The sequence below is a fragment of the Nerophis ophidion genome, linkage group LG16, assembly GCF_033978795.1.
Source record: "Nerophis ophidion isolate RoL-2023_Sa linkage group LG16, RoL_Noph_v1.0, whole genome shotgun sequence".
NCBI lineage: Eukaryota > Metazoa > Chordata > Actinopteri > Syngnathiformes > Syngnathidae > Nerophis > Nerophis ophidion.
Window position 1 is genome coordinate 29,280,626 of NC_084626.1, and position 24,148 is coordinate 29,304,773.

Sequence of the window (24,148 nt, forward strand, 5' to 3'; positions counted from 1 at the left end):
TGACGACTTTGGTGATGCGGTTGCGGATGATGTAATTGCCTATCCGCGCATCTCTATTAGCGATGTTCTCTACTAAATCCTTTCAGCAAAAATATGGCAATATCACGAAATGATGAAGTATGACACATAGAATGGACCTGCTATCCCCGTTTAAATAAGAAAATCTCATTTCAGTAGGCCTTTAAAACAAAATGTTCTTCAACTAAACAGCTCCAAAACTGAAGCCATTCTAGTCGGCACTCCACATCAAACTCAGTCGTACACCATCACCAGCATCACCTTCTCCAGCCACGACATTCACCTTTCATCCTCAGTCACTAATCTGGGTGTTAAAATGGACCTTCACCTGACCTTTGAGGCTGAAATCAAACAACTGTGCAAGACCTCCTTCTACCACCTCTGGAACAGTGCGAAACTCCGTCCCTCACTCACTCTCTCTGATGCCGAGAGGCTGGTCCACGCCTTTGTCTCCTCCAGGCTCGACTACTGCAACGCACTTCTTGTCAGGATCGCCAGCAAGAACATCCAGAAGCTGCAGTACATACAAAATAGTGCTGCCAGGATCCTGATAAGAGTGCGGAAACATGACCACATCACACCAACTCTCAAATCCCTTCACTGGCTTCCTGTTCCGTTCAGGATTGAATTCAAAATCTCCCTACTAACTCATCAGTGCCTCCATGGAAATGCCCCCCTCTACCTCAAGGAACTGCTCACCCCTAAATCCTCCACACGACACCTCCGCTCCGGACAGGCTAACCTCCTCCAACCTCCGCGGACAAAGCTTCGAACAATGGGAGTCCGGGCTTTCTGCTCCGCTGCTCCCAGTCTGTGGAACGTTCTCCCTGACCACCTGAAGGCAGCACAGACTGTGGATGCTTTTAAAAAAGGCTTAAAAACCCATCCTTTAAAAAAATCCTTTTTATAGACATGCATGCTGGTTCTAGCTATTGGGCTGTTTCTAGTTTTATATTTTATTTATTTTTATTATCTTTTGACTATTATTATTATTATTACTATTTTTTACACTGTGGCACTTTGAGGTTGTTTGCTCAACGTAAAGCGCTTTTTTTTTTTTTTTACAAATAAAATCTATTGTTATTATTAAAATAACAAAGCAGTAAAATCAGCACAACTCAGAATAGTCACTTTTAACCGATCATTTTAATTGAGGCTCAAATTAAATAGTCATTTGAACAAAATTCTCAACATGTAAAACCCAAATACCAAACAGAAATGTTTGAAACAATACTGTAAAGGGGATACACAATTACTTGAGGGAACTAGGACTATTTATACAAAATACAAAATTTCGAAAAACTGACAGCAAAGAGAAGTTGACCCCTCTCTTTAAGGTAAGAAGTCAACAGTCCATTATTATAAGCATGAATTTGATTGATCATTTCATTGTACAGTGGCAAAAAAGGCCTTCTATTCTATTTTATGGATTCGATTAATTTCAGGCCCTTAATGAATAATTTGAACCACTCTTTTTCTAAGGTGGAATGATTATATAAAAGTATAAAACAGGGTCATAAATATTCAAATATATACACATAAATACATCTGTGACACTCTTTTTGAACTACAAAATCCCTGTTAATTTCAAGTTAGTGGTCACAGTTGACTGCAGTTCGTAAAAAGAATGAACGCATGGATGATCGAATACAACAAGAAAACACTCGTTGGATTTCAGTGAGCAATTAGAAGGAGAACTCTGGAAATACTTTGGTACCTAAGCTTTTGTACGCCCAACTTACTTGTATGTTTTGGTTCTTGGTACACCATCTCAGTTATTGTGTGGCCAAACACCAAACATTGCACGTAAGAAACGAGTCTGTTTGCCTGCGTATCATTCAGTCGGAACAAGCGTCCAAAGAAAGAATCCCAGAAGTTGGCAAAAATAAACCAACATGATACCTCAAGAAAAATGCAAGTGCCAGCAGAAGGTGAGAAACAGTCTTGAACTCAAGAACTCTTAGCAAAGTAGTACGTCTATAGTATTAGAACTACGAAAACAGGTTTTGTTTTTAGATTGCTGCAAAGGAGTCACTGAATTGGCAATTATTTAGTTTCAAATTTTGGGCCACTTGGTTTTCTTCAGTTCTTTGGAACGGATTACCAAGGAAAACGGAGGTACCGTTGTACACAAGTTGGGAAAGTCTTCTAGAACGACTTTTAAACAAGTGCAGAGTCCAAGCCCGATCCATTGAACAAATGAAGTTATTTGAAAGCATCAGTAGCTTTGTCAAAGTATGGAAGGAGACCCAAACTGTTCCTCTCAGATGTTCAGATTGATTTAAACTTTTAATAGTAGATTGCACAGTTCAGTACATATTCCGTACAATTGACCACTAAATGGTAACACCCGAATACGTTTTTCAACTTGTTTAAGTCGGGGTCCACGTTGATCAATTCATGATAGACAAGACTCAAGCCTGTCATGAACTAAAAACTGCTGCTACACCAAGGTCGCTGTCTTAGAGGAGGATGGAGGCCAAGAAAGAATTTTCAGCTGCAAATGTTGACTACTTTCACGTTCTTCAGCTTTACCGCAAATCAACAGCTACACAGCAAACGCTTGGACACAACATGATAACTGATCTCAAACATTAAGAGCAACATTAAGTTTCTGGAATGTACTCTGCCAAAACCCAGACATCAATCGTATTGAGCAGTTGTGGTCTACAGTATGATTAAAAGCCGACTTGGTCCGTGCCAAAAAAAACACCAACTTTACCAACTCTTTTGTAACATTTTGCCAGAAGGACAGCTACAGAAATAAGGACATTGAAACAAAAATAATGTATGTTTTTGAATATAATTAAGTGATCATGTGTAAACTGTGATGAATTGATTAACGTGGACCCCGACTTAAACAAGTTGAAAAACTTATTGGGGTGTTACCATTTAGTGGTCAATTGTACAGAAAATGTACTGTACTGTGCAATCTACTAATAAAAGTCTCAATCAATCAATCAAACCCAGAGAACATTTTAAATAATTCAAACTTTTCACCCAAATTAAAGTGTACATTATTCAAAATTTCGACCCAGGAAAAATAATGGTTCAAACCAATCATTAATGGCCTAATCAAATATCTAATTTCCATACTCCATGCTTGTAAACTGAAAGCCTTATTTTCTTCCTCAAGTAGCAACAAAGAGTTTTGTGGGAAAAAAATGATAATTTTAAGAGTGTGTGTGCATAAACCTTCTGTATTTTATACAGTGTTTTTATATTGCATTTATTCATTTTCCCCAAAACATGTTGGCGGTATAAATCATTCATTTACAGTAATGTGTGGCAATATTATTGACAAATAAACAGTAACCAGTGCAATTGATTCAAGCCTGAATCTGTCACCTACAAAATCACAAAAGCTAAGGTCCCAAATTAGAAAAAAAAAAAAAAATGTAATTAAATATGATCCGAAACTGCATAAACACAAGGACAACTTGATCTGTTAAGATTGGACAAATATCAAAGCTTTTGAAAATGCTAAAAGGATTTTTTTTCTTTCTTTTAAATCCATCCAACCATCCGTTTTGTACTGCTTGTCCCGTTCGGGGTCACGGGGGGGCCTGGAGCCTATCTCAGCTACAATCGAGCGGAAGGCAGGGTACTACCTGGACAAGTCGCCACCTCATCGCAGGGCCAACACAGATAGACAGACAACATTCACACACTAGGGCCAATTTAGTGTTGCCAATCAACCTATCTCCAGGTGCATGTCTCTGGAGGTGGGAGGAAGCCGGAGTACCCGGAGGAACCCACGCAGTCACGGGGAGAACATGCAAACTCCACACAGAAAGATCCCGAGCGCAGGATCGAACCCAGGACCTTCGTATTGTGAGGAAGACGCACTCACCCCTGACCCACCGTGCTGCCTTAGAAATTGAATTGCTGATATCTGGATCAGATCTCAACAAGGATGCTACTAAAATATCCGAACATACTGTAGAAACACAGCAATTTCTGTCCAAATCAAACATTTTAACCTTTTTTTGTGGATTCTTGTATAACGCTTTTTGATGTGGCATGTTGAAGTTTAACAGAGGAAAATACACAAAATTAGGTAATGCCATCCATCCATTTCTACCACTTATTCCCTTTGGGGTCGCGGGGGGCGCTGGTGCCTATCTCAGCTACAATCGGGCGGAAGGCAGGGTACTACCTGGACAAGTCGCCACATCATCGCAGGGCCAACACAGATAGACAGACAACATTCACACTCACATTCACACACTAGGGCCAATTTAGTGTTGCCAATCAACCTATCCCCAGGTGCATGTCTTTGGAAGTGGGAGGAAGCCGGAGAACCCGGAGGGAACCCACGCAGTCACGGGGAGAACATGCAAACTCCACACAGAAAGATCTCGAGCGCAGGATCGAATCCAGGACCTTCGTATTGTGAGGCAGACGCACTAACCCCTGGTTCACCGTGCTGCCTTAGAGACGGAATTGCTGATATCTGGATCAGATCTCAATAAGGATGCTACTAAAATATCCGACCATACTGTATAAACACAGCAATTTCTGTCCAAATCAAACATTTTAACATTTTTTGGTGGATTCTTGTATAGCGCTTTGTGATGTGGCATGTTGAAGTTTAACAGAGGAAAATACACAAAAGTAAGTAACGACCTGACCTTTTTGGTAAAGAAAAAAAAAGTAGCAAACATAAAATGTGAAAATGAGGAATTATTGGGAAGGCTGATCATAACTGAGGCACGGCTTTGGGCAAGAGAATTGGAATTAATAGAAAAGGTAGGAAGAGGTTTTAGTTCCTCAAGTAAATGTGGATCAACCAGCACCGGTAACCACACAAAACGGTCTGAGAGGACGCAGCACCTTCTATCACAATTCAGAAGAGTGACAAAAGAAAAACACAGAAGAATGAATGTTCTTGGAATGCCTTTGGTGATGCATCAATCCTGTACGCAGGATACAGCAGCGCCCTCCTCAGCTTGGTGAAACGTTTGTTCCTCACTCTGAAGTTGAACTTCCTCATCCACAAAGCAATTTGCAGTTAGAGCAGATGCTCACCCTTTTCTCCACTAAGAAATCACACGTCGAGGCCCGCTCCAATGTGATCGGGCCATTAGTGGAAAACGGCCTTTTGGGGGGCAACCCCCTGCACAGAACATAGTTTTCCAGGCCCAAAAGCAGTCTGACCACTTCACTCACGGAGGTCAACTTCGGCGGGTAATCGTTATAGAGCGTGTGGGTGGATGCCAGCGGTTGACTTTGTACGGTGACCTGATAGAAAAAGCCTGGGTCGATGAGCACTATGGTGTCGGACATGGTGGACTGTTTCGCACATTGGATGAGCTGAAGCTGTGGGCCCTCCACCAATATGGCACACCACAGGATTGGCAATGTGGTCTGGCGCAAAGAAGTGAGCAGTTTCTTAAGATGAATATCAAAGTCTGCTACGTTCTCTGCAGGTTTTTCAGCCAAACTGAAGATCTGTGTGATCTGAAGAGGTGAAATAAAGAATTAAAATAAATCACTTTAGCACCGTAAGGCTGTGAGTAAAAAAAATTAAGTATAACCTGATTAATTGTATGTTTCAAATTAATCGTGTTTAATCATTATTTCAAACCACGGCTGAATGTGCCCATTTTCACTGTATTGCAAAAAAGAATACAATTATTTCATTTTCTAATTTATAAATTAGATTAGTTGTATTTTTTAAAATTATTTAATCATGATGAACAACTATGTTTGAAATGTGCCCATTTTCACTGTATTGTGAAACATTTTTTGGCAGATTAGTTTTCAAATTACAGTACTCAATCATGATTAATTACCATGGCGCGGTTGGGAGAGTGGCCGTGCCAGCAACCTGAGGGTTCCTGGCTAAATCCCCACCTTCTACCAACCTCGTCACGTCACGTCCATTGTGTCCTTGAGCAAGACACTTCGCCCTTGCTCCTGATGGTCGTGGTTAGGGCCTTGCATGGCAGCTCCCACCATCAGTGTGTGAATGGGTGAATGTGGAAATAGTGTCAAAGCGCTTTGAGTATCGCACTTTTCTACCTACAAGGGTAGGTAGAAAAGTGCGATACAATTACAACCATTTTGTAACTATCTCAGAAAAGTGGCCATTTTGACTGTATTGTAAAAAATGTAATCAGATTTACTTTTCAAATAAATCTCTAATGAGATTAATTGTAGTTTTCTAATTAATTACGTTAATCACCATTTGCAACATTGTCTGAAATATATATTTTAACAGATTATTTATTTCTTAAGTCAATTTCTAATCAGATTAATTGTAGTTTTTTAAAATGATTAATCATGATGAGCAACTATGTCTCCAATGTGCCCATTTTCACTCTATTGTAAAAAAAGTAATCCCATTACTTAGTTTTCAAACAAACTTCTTGTAAGATTCTTGAAGTATTTTAATTTATTAATCATAACGAGAAACTGTCTGAAATGTGCCCAAATGCATTTACATTTTTTTTTTTTATCAGATTAGTTTTTTTAATTTGTTAATTTGCCAATTTTGACTGTATTGTAAAAAAAGTGATCAGATTAATTCATTTTCAAATGAATTAATCATGGCTAACCACCATTTACAACTGTCTGAAATGTGACCAATTTCTCTAAACTATACTAGCAGAAAGTTTTAACATAAGACGTCATTCTGCATATTGAACATTCTATATTTTTATTCACCACTCCAAATGAAATTAAAATTTAAATCATGCAAACATATACACGGCATGATATCGCTAAGTTTGGGTCTAGCAGTTTTGTTTTTTGTTGTTGTGTATTACTTCTTGTCACTCTTGTTTTGTATGTTACACTTCGTGTTTGAGATGGTTAGCAGCAGTTATGCATTACAATAGTGTTGTGCGGAAATAGTAATTAGCACAAAGTAGAGCGGTTGCATTTGATAAAATCGGAAGTTGATTGCATGTTTTCTGCTATGCTGGTTTGTGTTTTTTAAATGTGTGTATCATTTGTTTTTTCATTTGAAACTAACAATAAAAAATGGTTAACAACCTATTTTTTTCATATTTTGTTTTTAAAGTAAAGCAAAAAATTATAAACGTTTAGTTTTTTGTATTATACATGTGCCAAGCTTACCCCTTGTTTTATGTGGATTTGGGCTTGCGGGTAGACAAATGTAGATAAAAACAAGAGGACTGCAATATGATTTAAGTTGAAGTTATCTACACTCTATTTGTTGTTTTCCCTCTTAACCAGGCCAAACAACCAATATGTGCAATATGCATTTCTACGGAGCTGCATGGATACATTTTTATACTTATATGCTGGAGCTGTTCAGGAGCACGATATGTTTGGGGATACATAGTTATAAAATAATACAGTTGTTATACAGCTTCGAAGTAATGTATATCACGTCTTTAATATTTGGCCTAGTTAAGCAAGAAAAAAAAGAAGATGTCCTGGGTATCTTGTAAGCATGTAACGATATCAAACTCTCACACTACGATATTGCCGCGGTATTAAGCCATAGATTTATATTATTGTGCTATTGTACAAAATAAAATAAAAACTTGGCAAAAATGCCTTACTGTGCAAAATGAAGAGGCAGGAATGTTTATAATAAACACATGTACTGTAATTGAACACCAAAATAATCCCTAAATGTTCTAATCAATTTTTTACTATACAAACAATGATTTTAACTGCAAAGCATCCACTACTTCAAACAAATATAAATAATTAAAACAAATACAGTTGAGTCTCTTAAAAGTGTGTCTATGTAAACATCCAGCGTAAAGCAATAATGTTCACTTTAGTGTCTTTCAACTTTTACTTTCTGCAGTGGGCATTGTTTATAATGTAATTCTCCATTTTAATGTAAACACCTTACTAATTGATGTTCAGCCTCGCTGTCTTCAAATATATTTTCTAGGTAATGGTTTATTTAGTAACTTCTCACATTACTCGTATTTCCCGCAGTGTAAAGTTTATGCGCTCCCCCTGGAGGCTTTCCCTTGGCATGGTGCCCCGTGACCCGCTCTGTGTCAGCTTTGAAACGCTGGAGAAGAAAGCGGCGCGCTTTGCAGTTTCATTACCTCCGCCAAAGAGGTTATGTTTTTGTTAGGGGTTTTTTTTGTCTGTTTGTTAGCTACATACCTCAAAAAGCTATTGATGTATTTTGATGACATTTTTCACAAAGTGTGGGTGCCGAGCTGCGCATAGGATTTTGGGAGATATAATTTGTCAGATTTGCCAACCAAAAAAAGCCAGGAAAAACTACAGACACCAAGTTTCTGTTTGATACCATCACCGAGTTATTGGGAGAGTTTTGAAACCGTAATGCTCCCTGGTGAACTCCGCGTATAAAATGGATATGCAAAAATTTAATTTAGAAGTATCAAGTGATAAAACGCAAATGAACATATGAAATGATACACGGATTGTTTGTGACCACATTTTTGTTGCTATTCTGGATTATTCGGACTCTAACCTTTGCTCAATGCTTCCTGTTGCATTCTTGCAAGGTTTTTCTCTTGCTTCACACATAATTTTTTCTCTTTTCAATTATACATCATTGTGCAAATTATTTTGGCAAGGTTCCACAAGTTAACAGCTGTGCTTCTTGGTATTGATATTTGTTCTGTTTTGCCGCTGCTACTGATCTTAAAATAAAGACTTTTTTTGACTGCACCAGCAAAGATGACATTGCATTCTGCGGCAACACTTAGCTTTGGCATGGTACTTTGACCTTCAGTGAAAGTGAAACTCTTTGCAATTAACGTTTTGTTTGACAGTTTCATCATCGTTCTTTTTGTAATAAAATCTATCTATAGAGCCAGCCGGCTCATCTTGCCTGTTTCTTATGCTTCCACCAGCAATTTGACAAGTGAAGCTTGTCACGATGAGCATGCGCTGTCAAAATGATAATTGTGGAATTAAATATATAAATGAGTTACAGCTATCAACGTTTTTGAAAGCCCTAATTTTCCTTTTTAAACACATGACCTCTCACTTACCATTGGCAGCTCTTCGCCCTCTTCAACCTGCATATGAGGATCTGTGTCAAAGTGAAAATCATCTTCATCCCTTTCATTTTGCTCGTCCAGCAAAAATGGAAACTGCAAGCATGCACAATAATGTGTTAGGAATACATTTATACATGTGTTGTGCTAAAAAGTGTATTCATAATTGGTCTGAAATGATGACATAGAATATGAGCGGTGACCTGTGAATTACAAACTTTCCCATCAGACTTTATCAATCTTCATATTCATCAAACAACTGGATAATATGAACAGTCAGCTTTTACCAAAAGAACAAATGCATGTTGGACAACTACCACACCTTATGATACTGTATGCAGCATAAAAGTAGCCACATAAAGGTACTTTCTTTCTTCTTACATATACACTGATTGGCCTCAATAGTGTAACTATTTGCATATTCTAATGATATTTAAAAATCTCTAACAATGCTTCCTTCATAAATATAATAATGCTCAGTTTTGATTGACACCATCAAAGAAGTTTTCATGTGGCAATAGATATGCGATCCATCCATTTCTACCGCTTGTCCCTTTCGGGGACGCGGGGGGTTCTGAAGCCTATCTCAATACACCATACTTTATTTTTTAATACTTGAGCTTTATATTATATAGCTAAATAAGCAAAAATAAAATATTATAAATGCCTTTTGGTATAGAGTAGTACAGCTCAAGACAAACAATATTGTTAAATGAGTAACTTGTGAATGATAGAAAATCTAAAATAAATTTAACCTCTTGAACTCAACTGTTGTTTTTGAAAAATTCTTGAAGATTAAGAAAAAATATTCCACCTAGGAAGAACAAGACAAATAAGTATTTAAGGGCCTATAGTTAATGTAACATTAATGCCCATGATGAGTGTATATAAACTTTTGATCTACCAAGACAAATACATACAAGGCAATATAATACAGTATGTGCCTGTAGCGGAGCTACACAGAGGAAGGATGAAATTGCTTGTGCATTGCTTAACTTTTTGAACTTTATTATGTATTCCAAACACAAGGCAGGCTCTTCTGATGGCAGTGTGTCATAGAAACGGAAAGCCATCTCCATGTAAGTGAAAATTAACATCAAAAATCCATCCATCCATCCATTTCCTACCGCTTATTCCCTTTTGGGGTCGCGGGGGGCGCTGGCGCCTATCTCAGCTACAATCGTGCGGAAGGCGGTGTACACCCTGGACAAGTCGCCATCTCATCGCAGGGCCAACACAGATAGACAGACAACATTCACACTAGGGCCACATTTTCTTTTTTTTTTTAGTTTTGCCAATCAACCTATCCCCAGGTGCATGTCTTTGGAAGTGGGAGAAAGCCGGAGTACCCGGCAAACTCCACACAGAAAGATCCCGAGCTTGGGATTGAACCCAGGACTGCAGGACCTTCGTATTGTGAGGCAGACGCACTAACCCCTCTGCCACCGTGAAGCGCAACATAAATAGTTCAGCGAAATAGACTCTTATTAATCTACTTGTTCATTTCCTGTTAATAACTGCTTATTTTCTGCTGCAACACAGTTCCAGCTACACTTCTTAAAAAATTTTTTACTATGCACTTAAAGCACTTGGTGTTGATTAAAACTGGGTTAGTGGTTAGCTTGGCTATTAGCATGCCTGCACCTAGTCTGCTTCATTTTTGGCCAATTCCTGATATTTCATAATGATATTAAGATACAAAGAAAAAAAATCAGTTTATTGCTGTAATGTTTGTAATTAATAGTTTAGGGGAGGGGCTTCACACTGTGTATGGAGACACATAATTAGCGTATAAACCCTTGTCAGCCAGACAGAATTGGCATCAAAAGGAACTAATCAGCAATAGCCGATCAAGTACTTTTAACGAAAATCGGCCGATACCGATCGGTGCTCTATCGATTGGCACATCCCTATTCATAATCAAACATATATTACTGTTTTGAAATATTCACCTCGGATGAAGACAACCAGAAGAAATGAAGGAAGAAGACAAAGGAGTTAAATTGAAAAAAAAAACAAAAGCAGCAGCAATTGAATTTGGTCCATGAAGTGCTTATTAACTAGACAAAATCCAGACACAGTAAATACATTGTTATTTCCAAAAACCACAGATGATAGATAGGAACTTACTTGAGCACTGTTTTCTCGGCCAAGATCTCGTCGTGCTGTTTGATGTTGCTCTTCCAAAATTGAACGAACTAACTGTTGAGACAAAGGATGAAACATTTTCTTACGTCATTCACATACTGCGTCAAAAATATATTGTCAAACCTGTTTAGAAGAGTCAATCTGGTTTATGTCCATGTGTTTGGTACTGCTCGAAGGTTCTGAGCTCCAACTCAACTAAAAAGGCAAAGCAACAGACAAAAAGAAACGGGAAAATACATTTTTATCCTTAGCCTTTAAGAGAAAACATTTAGAAATGGTAAAAATCAACTGAACAAAACTAACATCTTGGAGGTCATCGTCAGAGAAATCCAAGGACACTGATGTTTTTTTATTCTTTAAATTCGTCTTCCGACTGTATGTGTAGTGAGGCCTCGGCCTGCCTGGCAACAATGGATCATCTGACTTACACTCACTGTGAGACATCTGAAGGGGCAGCAAGTGCCTCTACAAAGAGAGACCAGACCGACTTTGTAAGGTTAGTATGTTAGCATTGGAAAGACGCGACACATGGACAGGTAACGTCATACCATTGCCTGTCTTTGACACTGTCGGAGGCGACACTTCTGCCTCTTTTTATTTCGGCCACCAAACTTGGGTTTGTCCACGCAGAAGTCGCACGTGCCGCAGTCCTTCCTGCAGAGACACGCGTTGCATTTCCCACAAGCGCGCCGTTTACGTTTTCTATGCCACTAAAAAAACAAGCCACACAATTAAAAATTCAGCTAAGTTCAATTGTATAGTCTAGTGCCACTAAGCAGCATAAGACACTGGCATGGAAACTTGAGGACATTAAAAAAACTATTGAAAAAAAGTCACTTCCCGATCCCTCCCTAAAACTTCTATTTCATTCTTGTCTTGTAGTCATATACGGAGACTAATACAGATTTATATGAAAGATTGTGGAAAAAACAAAAGCATAACAGACTAAAGTGAACCATTGACAATACAAACTTACATCATCATCATCATCAGTTGACATGTCATCATCATCGTCATCAAAGTCCATAATGGAAGAAAAGTTGTCAGTGTTTCTGCTTTTTAGACTCTCTTGCTGCAGGAGTAACCACACATTAAATGTAGAATGTAAATACGTTTTTTGTATGCAAATAATGTTGATTAAAACATCAGGAAAGACTACCTGTGATTCTGTAATTTCCTCCTGTAAACATGAACATAAACAAAGACATTATTAACTAAAGTGACAATGTCCATCAAGGTTGGAATATACGGTATGAATAATCTAGAGTTAGTGGTGAATAAAGGAAAAATCATCAAAATTGTACGAATGCTCCCTAACTAAACAGATTTTTGAGACAATTACCTGAAAACTCATGCTATCTTCTAGTAAATCCAGATCGTCGTTTTGTGGCACGACAGGCTGGATTTCTTCACTTTCAGAGCCCTATTAGAAAACAATGATGGAGAGACAGATGTTTTGAAGAATTGAAACGACTTGACAATAACTTTTGCGCCCTCCTAGGTTTACCTTACGAATGGGAGAGATGCATTTGCGCATTCTGCATATTCGTTTTCTGTTTTCCGGGCTATTGAGTCCATTCTTGCAGTTGGCACACTGGTTGCAGTTTGTTGTGGTACGACATCCCACACACTCCCCACATGGAAACCACTAAAGTTGGTGTAAACATGATGAAAAAAGGAGCTTAATTATTATTATCATCATCATCATCATCATCATCATCATTATTAATATCATTATTATTGTTGCATTAAAACGGGTGATTCATGGATATTCTCAATCATCCAGTTAATTGTGTTCCAAAGGCGTTGTGTTGATCGCAACTGGACTATTAAATCCGTCTTAGAAGACGTTTTGTCTCTCATCCATGCAGGCTTCATCAGTTCATGCTCAGACTGATATGGAACAAATCTAGTCTGACAGACTTAGATGAGACAGGATGATTCAGACTAGATCTGTGCCTTCCAAGTGTTTCAGGCAAACTCAAAAGTCCAGTCCAAATCTCAAAAATATTGTGAGTTTGTGTAGTATGTTTTGAATGCTTTGTCACACCTTTAACATCAACCATCCACGGGAATGGAGATGGAAATTAGCCTGTGACTATAATGTCACATATTTACAGGTCAAATGTTTATTAATATCTATTGTCCCTTTTAAATTAACTAAAATCTCAGTTGCCATTGATTCAATGACCAAAGAATGCCAGATGGGTTCGGTTGCAACTACACAAATACAGTATGTACACCAGCCTTAAAATGAAAACAAAACACATGGAGGAATTAGCTTTGTGTGTCTGATATAAAATATTTAAAACTTAACAAAAATACAAAAGCCACAACTTTTGTTTTTGCTCCCATTTTTATGGTGGCCGGGAAGGGTCAACAACAACATAAAGCCGCAATACAACTAGGGATGTGCCAAATTGGGTGGCCACCGCTCAGTATCGGATGATTTTCATGAAAAGTATGTGATCACCATTGCCCGTTGTTGCCTTTTAATGCCCATTTATTTTGAACTAATATTATATCTAGTCCCCCGGCTGACAAGTTAGCAGAATTAGAATAATCTTTATTGGCCAAGTGTGTAACACACAATGAATTTGACTTGGTATTGAACTCTCAGCTAATTATGTGTCTCTAAACACAGTGTGAAATCGCTTCTCTCAGTTATTAATAATCAAACTCCATTACGGATAATTACCTGTAGTTTTTAATATATACCATATTTCCTTGAATTGCCGCAGGGCATGTATTATGCGCCTGCCTTGAATTACTGCCGGGTCAAACTCGCTTCGCAAAATAATTAGCGCATGCTTAGTATTACCGCCAGGTCAAACTCGTGACGTCACAAGTGACACTTTCCCTGTCATCATTTTCAAAATGGAGGAGGCTGATTTCAATACCGGTAATTTGAAATCGCATAAAGGGAAGAAGATTAAGAGCTATTCAGTAGGATTTAAGGTCCAAGCTTACATCACACTCAAATTTTTACTGCATGCCTTTGGTAAGTGCCGGAGTGAGAAGAGGTTTTAAAATAATTAGCGCCCAGGCGGCAATTCAAGGAAATACGGTATGTGTATTATCCAATGGCAGAACGGAGCAAAAGAACACAGAGAGAAAGTCAGGACCAGGCATGCTAATAATAGCTAAGCTATTCAGTAAGATAGATTGAAACAACAAAATAAATAGGTTCTTAGCAAACTTTAAGAAGTGTAGATAATGTAGAACCTTGTTACAGCAGAAAGTAAACAGTTATTGACAGGAAATTAACAATTAATAACCGTGTAGAGAGAGGATATTGTAACAACTGTTGGTGTGTCAGTATTGTCGCAGTCAGTACACAACACGTAAGAAGAAGAGGGGGGATTGATCCATAAATTAGTGGCGTCGATATCAAGGGCAGTATCATGACATGATCGATGCTAGATTGGTTTGATCGATATTTCTATTTTCTCAAAATCATTTTTATGTTGTTTTTGTTAATGTTTAATAACTCAGGGATAAGGCCCTGCACTTAGGAGTACATTAAGGGGAAACATTATTTCAATGAGTAATAGATAGTAGTTATTGATTTTGTTTACTCATTGTGTACAACTGATTTTGTTTTGCTCAAACAACTGTATGTAATACAAGAGAAGAAGAAACTAGTTTAAATATTGTGCAGATATTGTTAAACTGTCAATAGCACTCAACATAAATAAATTGAAGACATTTCAGTGAACACGTTTGATCGGTATAGGTATTGGCCGATCCAACTCATGGGTTGGTATCTGAATCGGCAGGATAAAAGTCTGACAGGAACATTCATAAATGCAACAACATTAAGCGACAACGAAAGTGGCAATGAAGAAAGTTTTGCCAATGGACCCAGTGGCTGATGCGGAAAGATGAAGAAGTTTTAATGAACAGAGTTGGAAAAGTAAGTGAAAGTAGGCTGTGCTCATCAACGTCACTTTTTGGTCTGCTGTCACTTCCATTGTCGCTTAATGTTGTTGTGTTGTGGCTTGAGTTGCTGTGTTGTGACGCAAGTTGTTGCGTTGTGATGTAAAGTGAAGTTGTTGTGTTGTGGCATTTGCAATTGTTGTGACCATTCTCAGCAACGGTACATTTTCCATGGGCTAAACTTAAAAGATCTTAAGTTTTTCTATGTACACAAAACATGTATGTAAACAAATGTTCACAAAAATGTCTAAATCTTTGTTAGGAAGCACTTCTCCTTGGTCAAGATAATCCTTCTACCTCACAGATCTTGTTTATTCAGGATTTGCAATATTGCAAAGGTGTGCATCAGGTCTGGTGATCGGTGTAAAGGGTGCTGTTTTACTGTAATGGTAAAAGTGTTGTATGATGAACAAAACAGACATCACTTACATATCAATAAAAAGTGGTAAACTATAAATGGGAATTTCAGTATGCCTGTCTACCTTATTTAACTGATTTAATGGAGACCTAATCATGTGCTGTATAAATAGAAAGCTGTTGACTATCTGATGGGAAAAAAAAAAGTATATAGTCGGCTGAATATAAGAAGACATTACCTTCCGGAATCGAACCATTGGGTGTTCATTTGATTTTGAGGCTGTTTGATTTTTAAAAAAAATGTTGAAAAAAAGGAGAGAAAAGCGAAAAATCAGAAAATACATCCATATTTATGTAATACTACTTCTTCATCTATCAATTTTTGGCATGATATTTCAAATACATGCACTGACATACCCCAACATGAAGGACAGTAGGGTCTCTTTCTCTGCCTGTCGTACCACGTGCCAAAGAAGCACAGACCACATCTCCAACATTTCCTGTGGAGAAACGCAGGAACTATTAGTCATGCTGAATATGTTATTGACTTAAGTGTTACAGTGTTAGGAAAGGTAGCTTCGTATCAACAAATTGTCAATGATGATTCAAACATAAGTTCAAGCACGGAACTCACAGTTGGTTTTCCTCAGTGCCAATTTCTCCATTTATGGAGGGGAGCGGTAAGGATGACACCTGCCGATGAATCTTAATTTTAATACTGGGTACCACATTCTCATTGGCAGCCTTTTTGTAAGAAATTCCCGTTGGTTTCTGCGTGGAGAAAGACGTTTGATTGGAGTAGAGATTTTTGGACCAGTCCTTAGGAGGGAGCATATGGTTGGATTCCGGAGGATGTGCACCCTCTTTCTTCACCAAGCTTGGTTCAGCGCAATCTTGGTTCTGCGTCTTCTTCTAGTGATTCAAAAAGAAGCGTTGACATATATGGTATTGACATGGTAAACACGTTATCAATAACGTATCAAAACTTACAGCTTTCGCCCTGCGTCGAGGTTTCGGTAGGCCATTGTAGAACATCCCCTCTTTGTAGTCAAAATTTGACATGTCAATTTCCGTAAGCAATGACATCAGCTCGACTTTGCTTCTCACTCGATTACCATCTGGGCTATGAATAAAAAAGCAACAATGTGGTTTTTAAATTGTGTTTGTCTCTTTTAACAAAACAAAACAACACTAAATAACGAGTTAACACATATGATTGATCACAAAAAAATAATACAATAATCGTGTATTAATCAAATCACGTTATTTATTTTGAACACATATGCTTCTTTACTGTAACCACGAATGGTTATCTATAAGGTGGCAGAGGTTGTTAAACAGTCAGTGATTACGTCAATGCATACGCTAGTGCAAAGATGAGAGGAGACTCCAACCGGTGTGCCCGCTGGCAAATTTCTCTTACAAATACACTTAAATAAAACGGTAAAAAAAATTTGCGCAAATAAATCACGTACATTTAATATCACCTTTAAAAATGCTCCTGGATGACATTCTGACAATAAAATTGCATTTGTGTCCATATTACTGGACTCTTTTTTAAGTTCATTTAAATTATGCAGGTGAGTAATGACCTGTGAATATCATGATTTATCCAAATGATTAATCTGATTTTTAACAAATTTATCATTTAACAACACTACGAAGAATATTCCAATGTGAATATCAGCACACATAATTCCACTGCTATTTTTACGCGTTAACGACTGTGATTGATCACAAAACAATTATCGCATTAGTCATGTACGAATGCAAAATGATCAAACAATTTATTTTTAGTACACATAGTCCTTTATCTTAACTGCGCATGGTTACCTGAAAGGCGGCATGGGTTGTTATGCGGTCAGTGATCAGGTCAATGCATACGCCAGTGCAAAAATAAGTGAGGAGACTCTGAGTAGTGGTAAACGTTGCTTTAAAATACACCCTTAATGTACTTTAGAAAGAACCAATGTGATTTGCATTTTTTGAATAAATATTTTTTTTATTATAGAACCAAATGTTTACAAGAAATACAATCTTACAGCATTTAGTTTCATTTCACACTGCAGTATAAATAATCTGTTCTGCAACCCATCACTGTAAAACTTTGTAGGACTGGAGCTATCAATTATTTTAGTATTTGAGTAATCAATCGATTAGTTTGTTCTAGGGATGTCAGATAATATCAGCAGTCCAATATTATCGGCCAATAAATGCTATAAAATGTAATATCGGAAATAATCGGTATTGGTTTCGAAAAGTAAAACAATTGTGGCTTTGTAGAGTGCAGAGTACACAGACATAAGGAGAAATACCGAGCATTAATTAGCCTTAAATGCACTTCCTTTGCGTACCTGCCCAGTCACATAATATCTATGCCTTTATGCAAGAGCCATACATGTCACACTGAGGGTGGCCGTATAAACACCTTTAACGATGTTAACACTGTTATGCGACACACTGTGAACCCACACCAAACAAGAATGACAAACACCTTTCTGGGGAACATCCGCACCGTAACACAACATAAACACAACAGAACAAATACCCAGAATTCCTTGCCGCACTAACTCTTCCGGGATGCTACAATATACAATATAGTCTCTCTCTGGGGGAGCATGTCCCAAATTCCAAGCTGCTGTTTTGAGACATGTTAAAAAAAATAATGCACTTTGTGACTTTAATAATAAATATGGCAGTGCCATGTTGTCATTTTTTTCCATAACTTGAGTTGATTTATTTTGAAAAACCTTGTTACATTGTTTAATGCATCCAGCGGGGCATCACAACAAAATTAGGCATAATAATGTGTTAATTCTACGACTGTATATTTCAGTATCGGTCAATATCGGTATCGGTAATTAAGAGTTGGACAATTTCGGAATATCAGATATCTGTAAAAAAGCCATAATCGAACATCTCTAGTTTGTTTGATTATTCGAGTAATCTGACAAGACAAAATTTGTAGCCTCAATGCATATTTTAGGGAAAATAGTTGAAACATTTTTTCTGCTTGCCAGAACCTTAATTCTTTATCTAATAAACGCACATCATAAACATGAAAATTTGCACTTTTGTATGTGAGCATTAATACAAATATTTTTCAAACTCTCTTCATCGCCACTGTCACGTGTGCTCTATTACATGTGTGTGGAAACTATGTCTGCGTATTTAAAGTTTCGGGCACTACATGTGGTTCAAATTTTATATTTTGGTAGTTACACTCATTAAATGAGCTGACAAAAGAAAAAGCATTGTGTTACCTGATGTAATAGACATCCTTTTGGCCAACACTACAACCTGAGCGCCGGATAACCTCTTTTCGTCTCCAACCCTCTCCAAGAGCAGGGACATCAACCCAGCCCTCATCAGGATGTGTACGCTTGCGTCGGGTGTGTCCACGCCTTAAAAAAAAAAGAAAGACAGACCTGTTACCAATGCAGATACGAAGCAAATCAGGAAAGAAATGTGAGAGATAACCTAAAAAAAAACTTTAATAGAATACGCTTAAATTTTTTGCTAATGTGAGTTGGTTATGCTGTAAATCTTTGGATCTAGTGCAGCTGTGATGTATTCTTATTGTAGATATTATTATTTAGTTCATTGCATCAATCCATCCATTTTCTATGGCTTGTCCCTTTCGGGGTCACAGTACCAAGGAAGATGGAAAACAAATATGACAGCCAACTATTGGCGCCTGCAGAGAGACTGCGCCTAACAAGATTATTCACATGAATCAATACAATAAAATCCTCACGGTAACTGCATTTTCTTTTATAACATAATATCAAATCATGCTCAAAATGTATTTCTTTTTTTTCCCACTTCGGTTTCTATATATTTGATTTACAACCTTAAACAAGATAGGAAGTAGAAAAATAGTAATTTTTTATTTAGATGGATAGAGAGGTAGATAGTACTTTATTGATTCCTTCAGGAGAGTTCCCTCAAGAAAATTAAAATTCCAGCATCAGTGTACAGAATTGAGATTGAATTTAAAGAGTAAAAAAATTAAGAAGTGTACACTTGAAAATGGCACCCAAAAATTATTGAAAAAAAACCTACTTCAACAAATCTGCCCAAAAAATAATCCAAAATCAGTGCGGTGCATAAAACTATTTGCAAAGCAAGGTGACTATTTTTTTTAGAAAAGAACACATTATAACACTCTGGCTTGCAGCATATCGTCTCTTATTTTTAAAAGGCTGTAGGTGCTTGTGATAGCATCTCAATTAAAACACATGATAAGTAGAAGGATAGCATAAATGAACTTACTTCGTCGCTCCTTTCATTGCTTTTTCACTATGACTCTTTACACTTTGCTGATCATCCTCACTTTGCTCATCATCATCAAGTGGTTCCAGCCAATCAGTAGGAGGATTGTCAACATGGTGTTTCGCTTTGTCATTTATGGGATTCTTCTCATCTCCTAGTGTTTCTCCTCCAACACCTGAAGCAGGGGTTTCTGTTGCATCTTGTTTTTTTTGTGTGATCTTATCTGCTATGCTGGTTGTCTCTGCTTCGCTGGTCTTCTCGGCTTTGCTGGTCTTCTCGGCTACGTTGGTCTTCTCGGCTACGCTGGTCTTCTCGGCTACGTTGGTCATCTCGGCTATGCTGGTCTTCTCGGCTACGCTGGTCTTCTCGGCTACGCTGGTCTTCTCGGCTACGCTGGTCTTTTCGGCTTCGCTCGTCTTCTCGTCTTCGCTCGTCTTCTCTGCTGCGCCGGTCATCTCTGCTGCGCCGGTCATCTCTGCTGCGCCGGTCATCTCTGCTGCGCCGGTCTTCTCTGCTGCGCCGGCCACCTCTGCTGCGCCGGTCATCTCTGCTGCGCCGGTCATCTCTGCTGCGCCGGTCATCTCTGTTGCGCTGCTCTTCTCTGCTTCGCTGTTCTTCTCTGCTTCAATGGTCGTCTCCGATTCACTCGTCTTCTCCGCTTCAATGGTCGTCTCTGATTCACTCGTCTTCTCTGCGCTTTGTCCCACATCTTTTCTCACCGGGTTGCTGCCAGGAGGTTGCAGTGATTCCTCCTCCATTGGCACAGTTAATACTAATTTAGGGGGGGTGCTACCGTCTGCTTATTGTGGAGCATCCCATTTGAAGTCCAGTGTTTTCACTCTATTTGAGGACGCCGTCTCATGCCTGTGGCTTCTGGGGCTGGTCATGGGGCATGTGTTGTATGTGATCAACTACAAATGAGTTTAGCAAAAGGAAGGTTGTTAGTAAACAAACGTTTATTTAAAAAATACAAACCCCGTTTACATATGAGTTGGGAAATTGTGTTAGATGTAAATATAAACGGAATACAATAATTTGCAAATCATTTTCAACCCATATTCAGTTGAACATGCTACAAAGACAACATACTTGATGTTCAAACTGATAAACATTTTTTTGGGGCAAATAATCATTAACTTTGGAATTTGATGCCAGCAACGCGTGACAAAGAAGTTGGGAAAGGTGGCAATAAATACTGATATAGTTGAGGAATGCTCATCAAACACTTATATGGAACATCCCACAGGTGTGCAGGCTAATTGGAAACAGTTGGTTGCCATGATTGGGTATAAAAGCAGCTTCCATGAAATGCTAAGTAATTCACAAACAAGGATGGGGTGAGGGTCACCACTTTGTAAACAAATTGTCGAACAGTTTTAGAACAACATTTCTCAACGAGCCATTGCAAGGAATTTAGGGATTTTACCATCTACGGTCCATAAAATCATCAAAACGTTCAGAGAATCTGGAGAAATCACTGCACGTAAGCGATGATATTACGGACTTTTGACCCCTCAGGCAGTACTGCATCAAAAACCGGCATCAGTGTGTAAAGGATATCTCCACATGGGCTCAGGAACACTTCATAAAACCACTGTCAGTAACTACAGTTGGTCGCTACATCTGTAAGTGCAAGTTAAATTCTCTACTATGCAAAGCCAAACCCATTTATCAACAACACACTGAAACGCCGCCGGTTTGGCTGGGCCCGAGCTCACCTAAGCTGGACTAATGCAAAGTGGAAAGGTATTCTGTGGTCTGACGAGTCCACATTTCAAATTATATTTGGAAACAGAGGATGTGGTGTCCTCCAGAACAAAGAGGAAAATAACCATTTGGATTGTTATAGGCGCAAAGTTCAAAAGCCAGCATCTGTGATGGTATGGGGGTGTGTTAGTGCCCAAGGCATGGGTAACTTACACATCTGTGAAGCCACCATTAATGCTGAAAGGTACATACAGGTTTTGGAGCAACATATGTTGTCATCGAAGCAACGTTATCATGGACAACCCTGCTTATTTCAGCAAGACAAGTGTTACAACAGCGTGGCTTCGTAAAAAAAGAGTGCGGGTACTTTCCTGGCCCGCCTGCAGTCCAGACCTGTCTCTAATAGAAAATGTGCGGCGCATTATGAAGTGTAAAACACGACAGCATAGACCCCGGACTGTTGAACGACTAAAGCCCTACATAAAACAAGAATGGGAAAGAATAATTCCACTTTCAAAGCTTCAACAATTAGATTCCTCAGTTCCCAAACGTTTATTGAGTGTTGTTAAAAGAAAAGGTGATGTAACACAGTGGTGAACATGCCCTTTCCCAACTACTTTGGAATGTGTTGCAGCCATGACATTGTAAGTTAATTATAACTTGCAAAAAAAAAATAAAGTTTATGAGTTTGAACATAAGATATCTTGTCTTTGTAGTGCATTCAACTGAATATGGGTTAAAAAGGATTTGCAAATCTTGTATTCCGTTTATATTTACATCCAACACAATTTCCCAACTCATATGGAAACGGGGTTTCTACAACTTCTTCATGCCTGAGTGACTTGCTGTGAAATATCCAGACGCCCTATTCATCTAAACCATGTATATACATAACATTATAAATACACAACCTATTGTATGTATACCGTATTTCCTTGAATTTCCGCAGGGCATATAGTATGCGCCTGCCTTGAATTACTGCCGGGTCAAACTCGCTTTGCAAAATAATTAGCGCATGCTTAGTATTACCGCCTGGTCAAACTTGTGACGTTATGAGTGACACTTCCCCAACATCATTTTATAAAATAAAGGAGGCTTATTTCAATACCCGTAATTTTAAATTGCATAAAGGGAAGAAGATTAAATGTCTACTGAAATGAGATTTTCTTATTTAAACGGGGATAGCAGGTCCATTCTATGTGTCATACTTGATCATTTCACGATATTGGCATATTTTTGCTGAAATGAATTAGTAGAGAACATCGACGATATAGTTCACAAGGGTGAGGGCTCCTCACGTCCTCACATTGTTTATAATGGGAGCCTCCAGCAGCAAGAGCTATTCGGAACGAAAAACGACAATTTCCCCATTAAGTTGAGCGAGGATGAAAGATTTGTGGATGATGATAGATATGGATCACAATTTTCCCATCCAAAAACATAATCGTTGAAGTAGAGAAACATGTTGGCTTGACCGTTCTGTGTTAAAAACAAAGAAACACCGGCTGTGTCTCTGTGCTAAAGACAGCTGCAATACACCGTACTGTTAAACTCACTAAAACATTAGCAACACAATAGAAAGATAAGGGATTTCCCAGAATTATACTAGTAAATGTCTCTAAAAACATCACAATCCGTCTCAATGCAATCGCGTTTTTTTTTTTTTTTACTTAAGTTTTTTTTTTTTTTCTAGTCCGTCGCTATCAATATCTTCAAACACAAATCTTTCATCCTCTCAAATTAATAGGGAAATTGTCGTTTTCTCGGTCCGAATAGCACTTTTTGTTGGAGGCTCCCATTAAAAACAATGTGAATATGTGAGGAGCCATCAACATGTGACGTTATCGTCTGCGACTTCCGGTAGAGGCAGGGCTTTTCTCCAGTTGCAAACTTTATCGTGGATGTTCTCTACTAAATCCTTTCAGCAAAAATATGGCAATATCGCAAAATGATCAAGTATGACACATAGAATGGACCTGCTATCCCCGTTTAAATAAGAAAATCTCATTTCAGTAGGCCTTTAAGAGCTATTCAGTAGGATTTAAGGTCCAAGCTTACATCACACTCAAATTTTTACTGCATGCCTTTGGTAAGTGCCGGAGTGAGAAGAGGCTTTAAAAATAACTAGCGCATGCTTACTTTTCCAGCATGCCTTTGGTAAGCGCAGGCGTGAGAAGAGGTTTTAAAATAATTTGCGCATGCTTACTTTTACCGCATGCCTTTGGTAAGCGCAGGAGTGAGAAGAGGTTTTAAATTAATTAGCGGCAATTCAAGGAAATACGTCAAGATTTTGCTGTTTACTGTGGTGACTTGCTGGCACTGATACACAGCAATTAACCCGGAAGCTAGATTGTGGCACAAGTAAATCTGGAAATGAAACTCAAAATAACAAAAATAAGACAATAAAATAACCGTTCACACATAACTCACGACATTACCGGTTGTGTACTATTTGACACTGAAGCTATGCTAACGTAAGCAAGCAATGCTATGGCTACATTCATGGTCGTAGGGAAGATATACCCTAAGTCTTATGTATGCCACCACGCTATACACTTTGTTCGATTTTATCGGTCTATAAAACACTCACCTGTGAGGAATGTATGTCATTGGAAAAGAAAACAATATCCCTGCTAGTTGCTATGAGGTGCTAATGACGCTAACTAGCATGTAGCCACCACCAACGGAAGCGATGGAAGGACCCAAAAAAAAAGGCACTTGAAAATGCAAAA

The 24,148-nt window shown here is 38.3% G+C and overlaps 1 protein-coding gene across 3 annotated transcripts; it reads right to left on the minus strand.

Moving 5' to 3' along the window:
* Positions 1 to 1,145: 1,145 nt before the first annotated feature.
* mbd1b (methyl-CpG binding domain protein 1b) lies at positions 1,146 to 24,148 on the minus strand. Of its 3 annotated transcripts, none has more exons than XM_061874833.1 (17): positions 24,007 to 24,148; positions 19,710 to 20,620; positions 18,698 to 18,838; positions 16,425 to 16,557; positions 16,069 to 16,343; positions 15,852 to 15,934; positions 15,674 to 15,714; positions 12,646 to 12,786; positions 12,481 to 12,561; positions 12,298 to 12,318; positions 12,115 to 12,210; positions 11,687 to 11,848; positions 11,442 to 11,603; positions 11,262 to 11,333; positions 11,121 to 11,192; positions 8,985 to 9,086; positions 1,146 to 5,481 (listed from the first exon to the last, which is right to left on the minus strand). In XM_061874833.1, exons 2-17 carry the CDS (start codon positions 20,465 to 20,467, stop codon positions 5,011 to 5,013), a joined length of 2,811 nt encoding a protein of 936 aa, XP_061730817.1. In that variant the 5' UTR covers positions 20,468 to 20,620; positions 24,007 to 24,148; the 3' UTR covers positions 1,146 to 5,010. The 3 variants fall into 3 exon arrangements, with proteins under 3 accessions (XP_061730817.1, XP_061730819.1, XP_061730816.1); XM_061874835.1 differs by having other exon boundaries at positions 11,442 to 11,582; positions 16,069 to 16,346; XM_061874832.1 differs by having other exon boundaries at positions 16,069 to 16,346.

What these genes read in the sequence shown, in the direction of transcription:
- mbd1b (XM_061874832.1), bottom strand. Translation starts at nt 20,467, where the DNA reads ATGGAGGAGGAATCACTGCAACCTCCTGGCAGCAACCCGGTGAGAAAA. An exon ending in GCAATGAAAGGAGCGACGAA is followed by an intron (nt 18,839 to 19,709) that starts GTAAGTTCATTT and finishes TTTTTTTTTAAG; the next exon opens with GCGTGGACACACCCGACGCA. An exon ending in GCATCTCTCCCATTCGTAAG is followed by an intron (nt 12,562 to 12,645) that starts GTAAACCTAGGA and finishes GTTTTCTAATAG; the next exon opens with GGCTCTGAAAGTGAAGAAAT.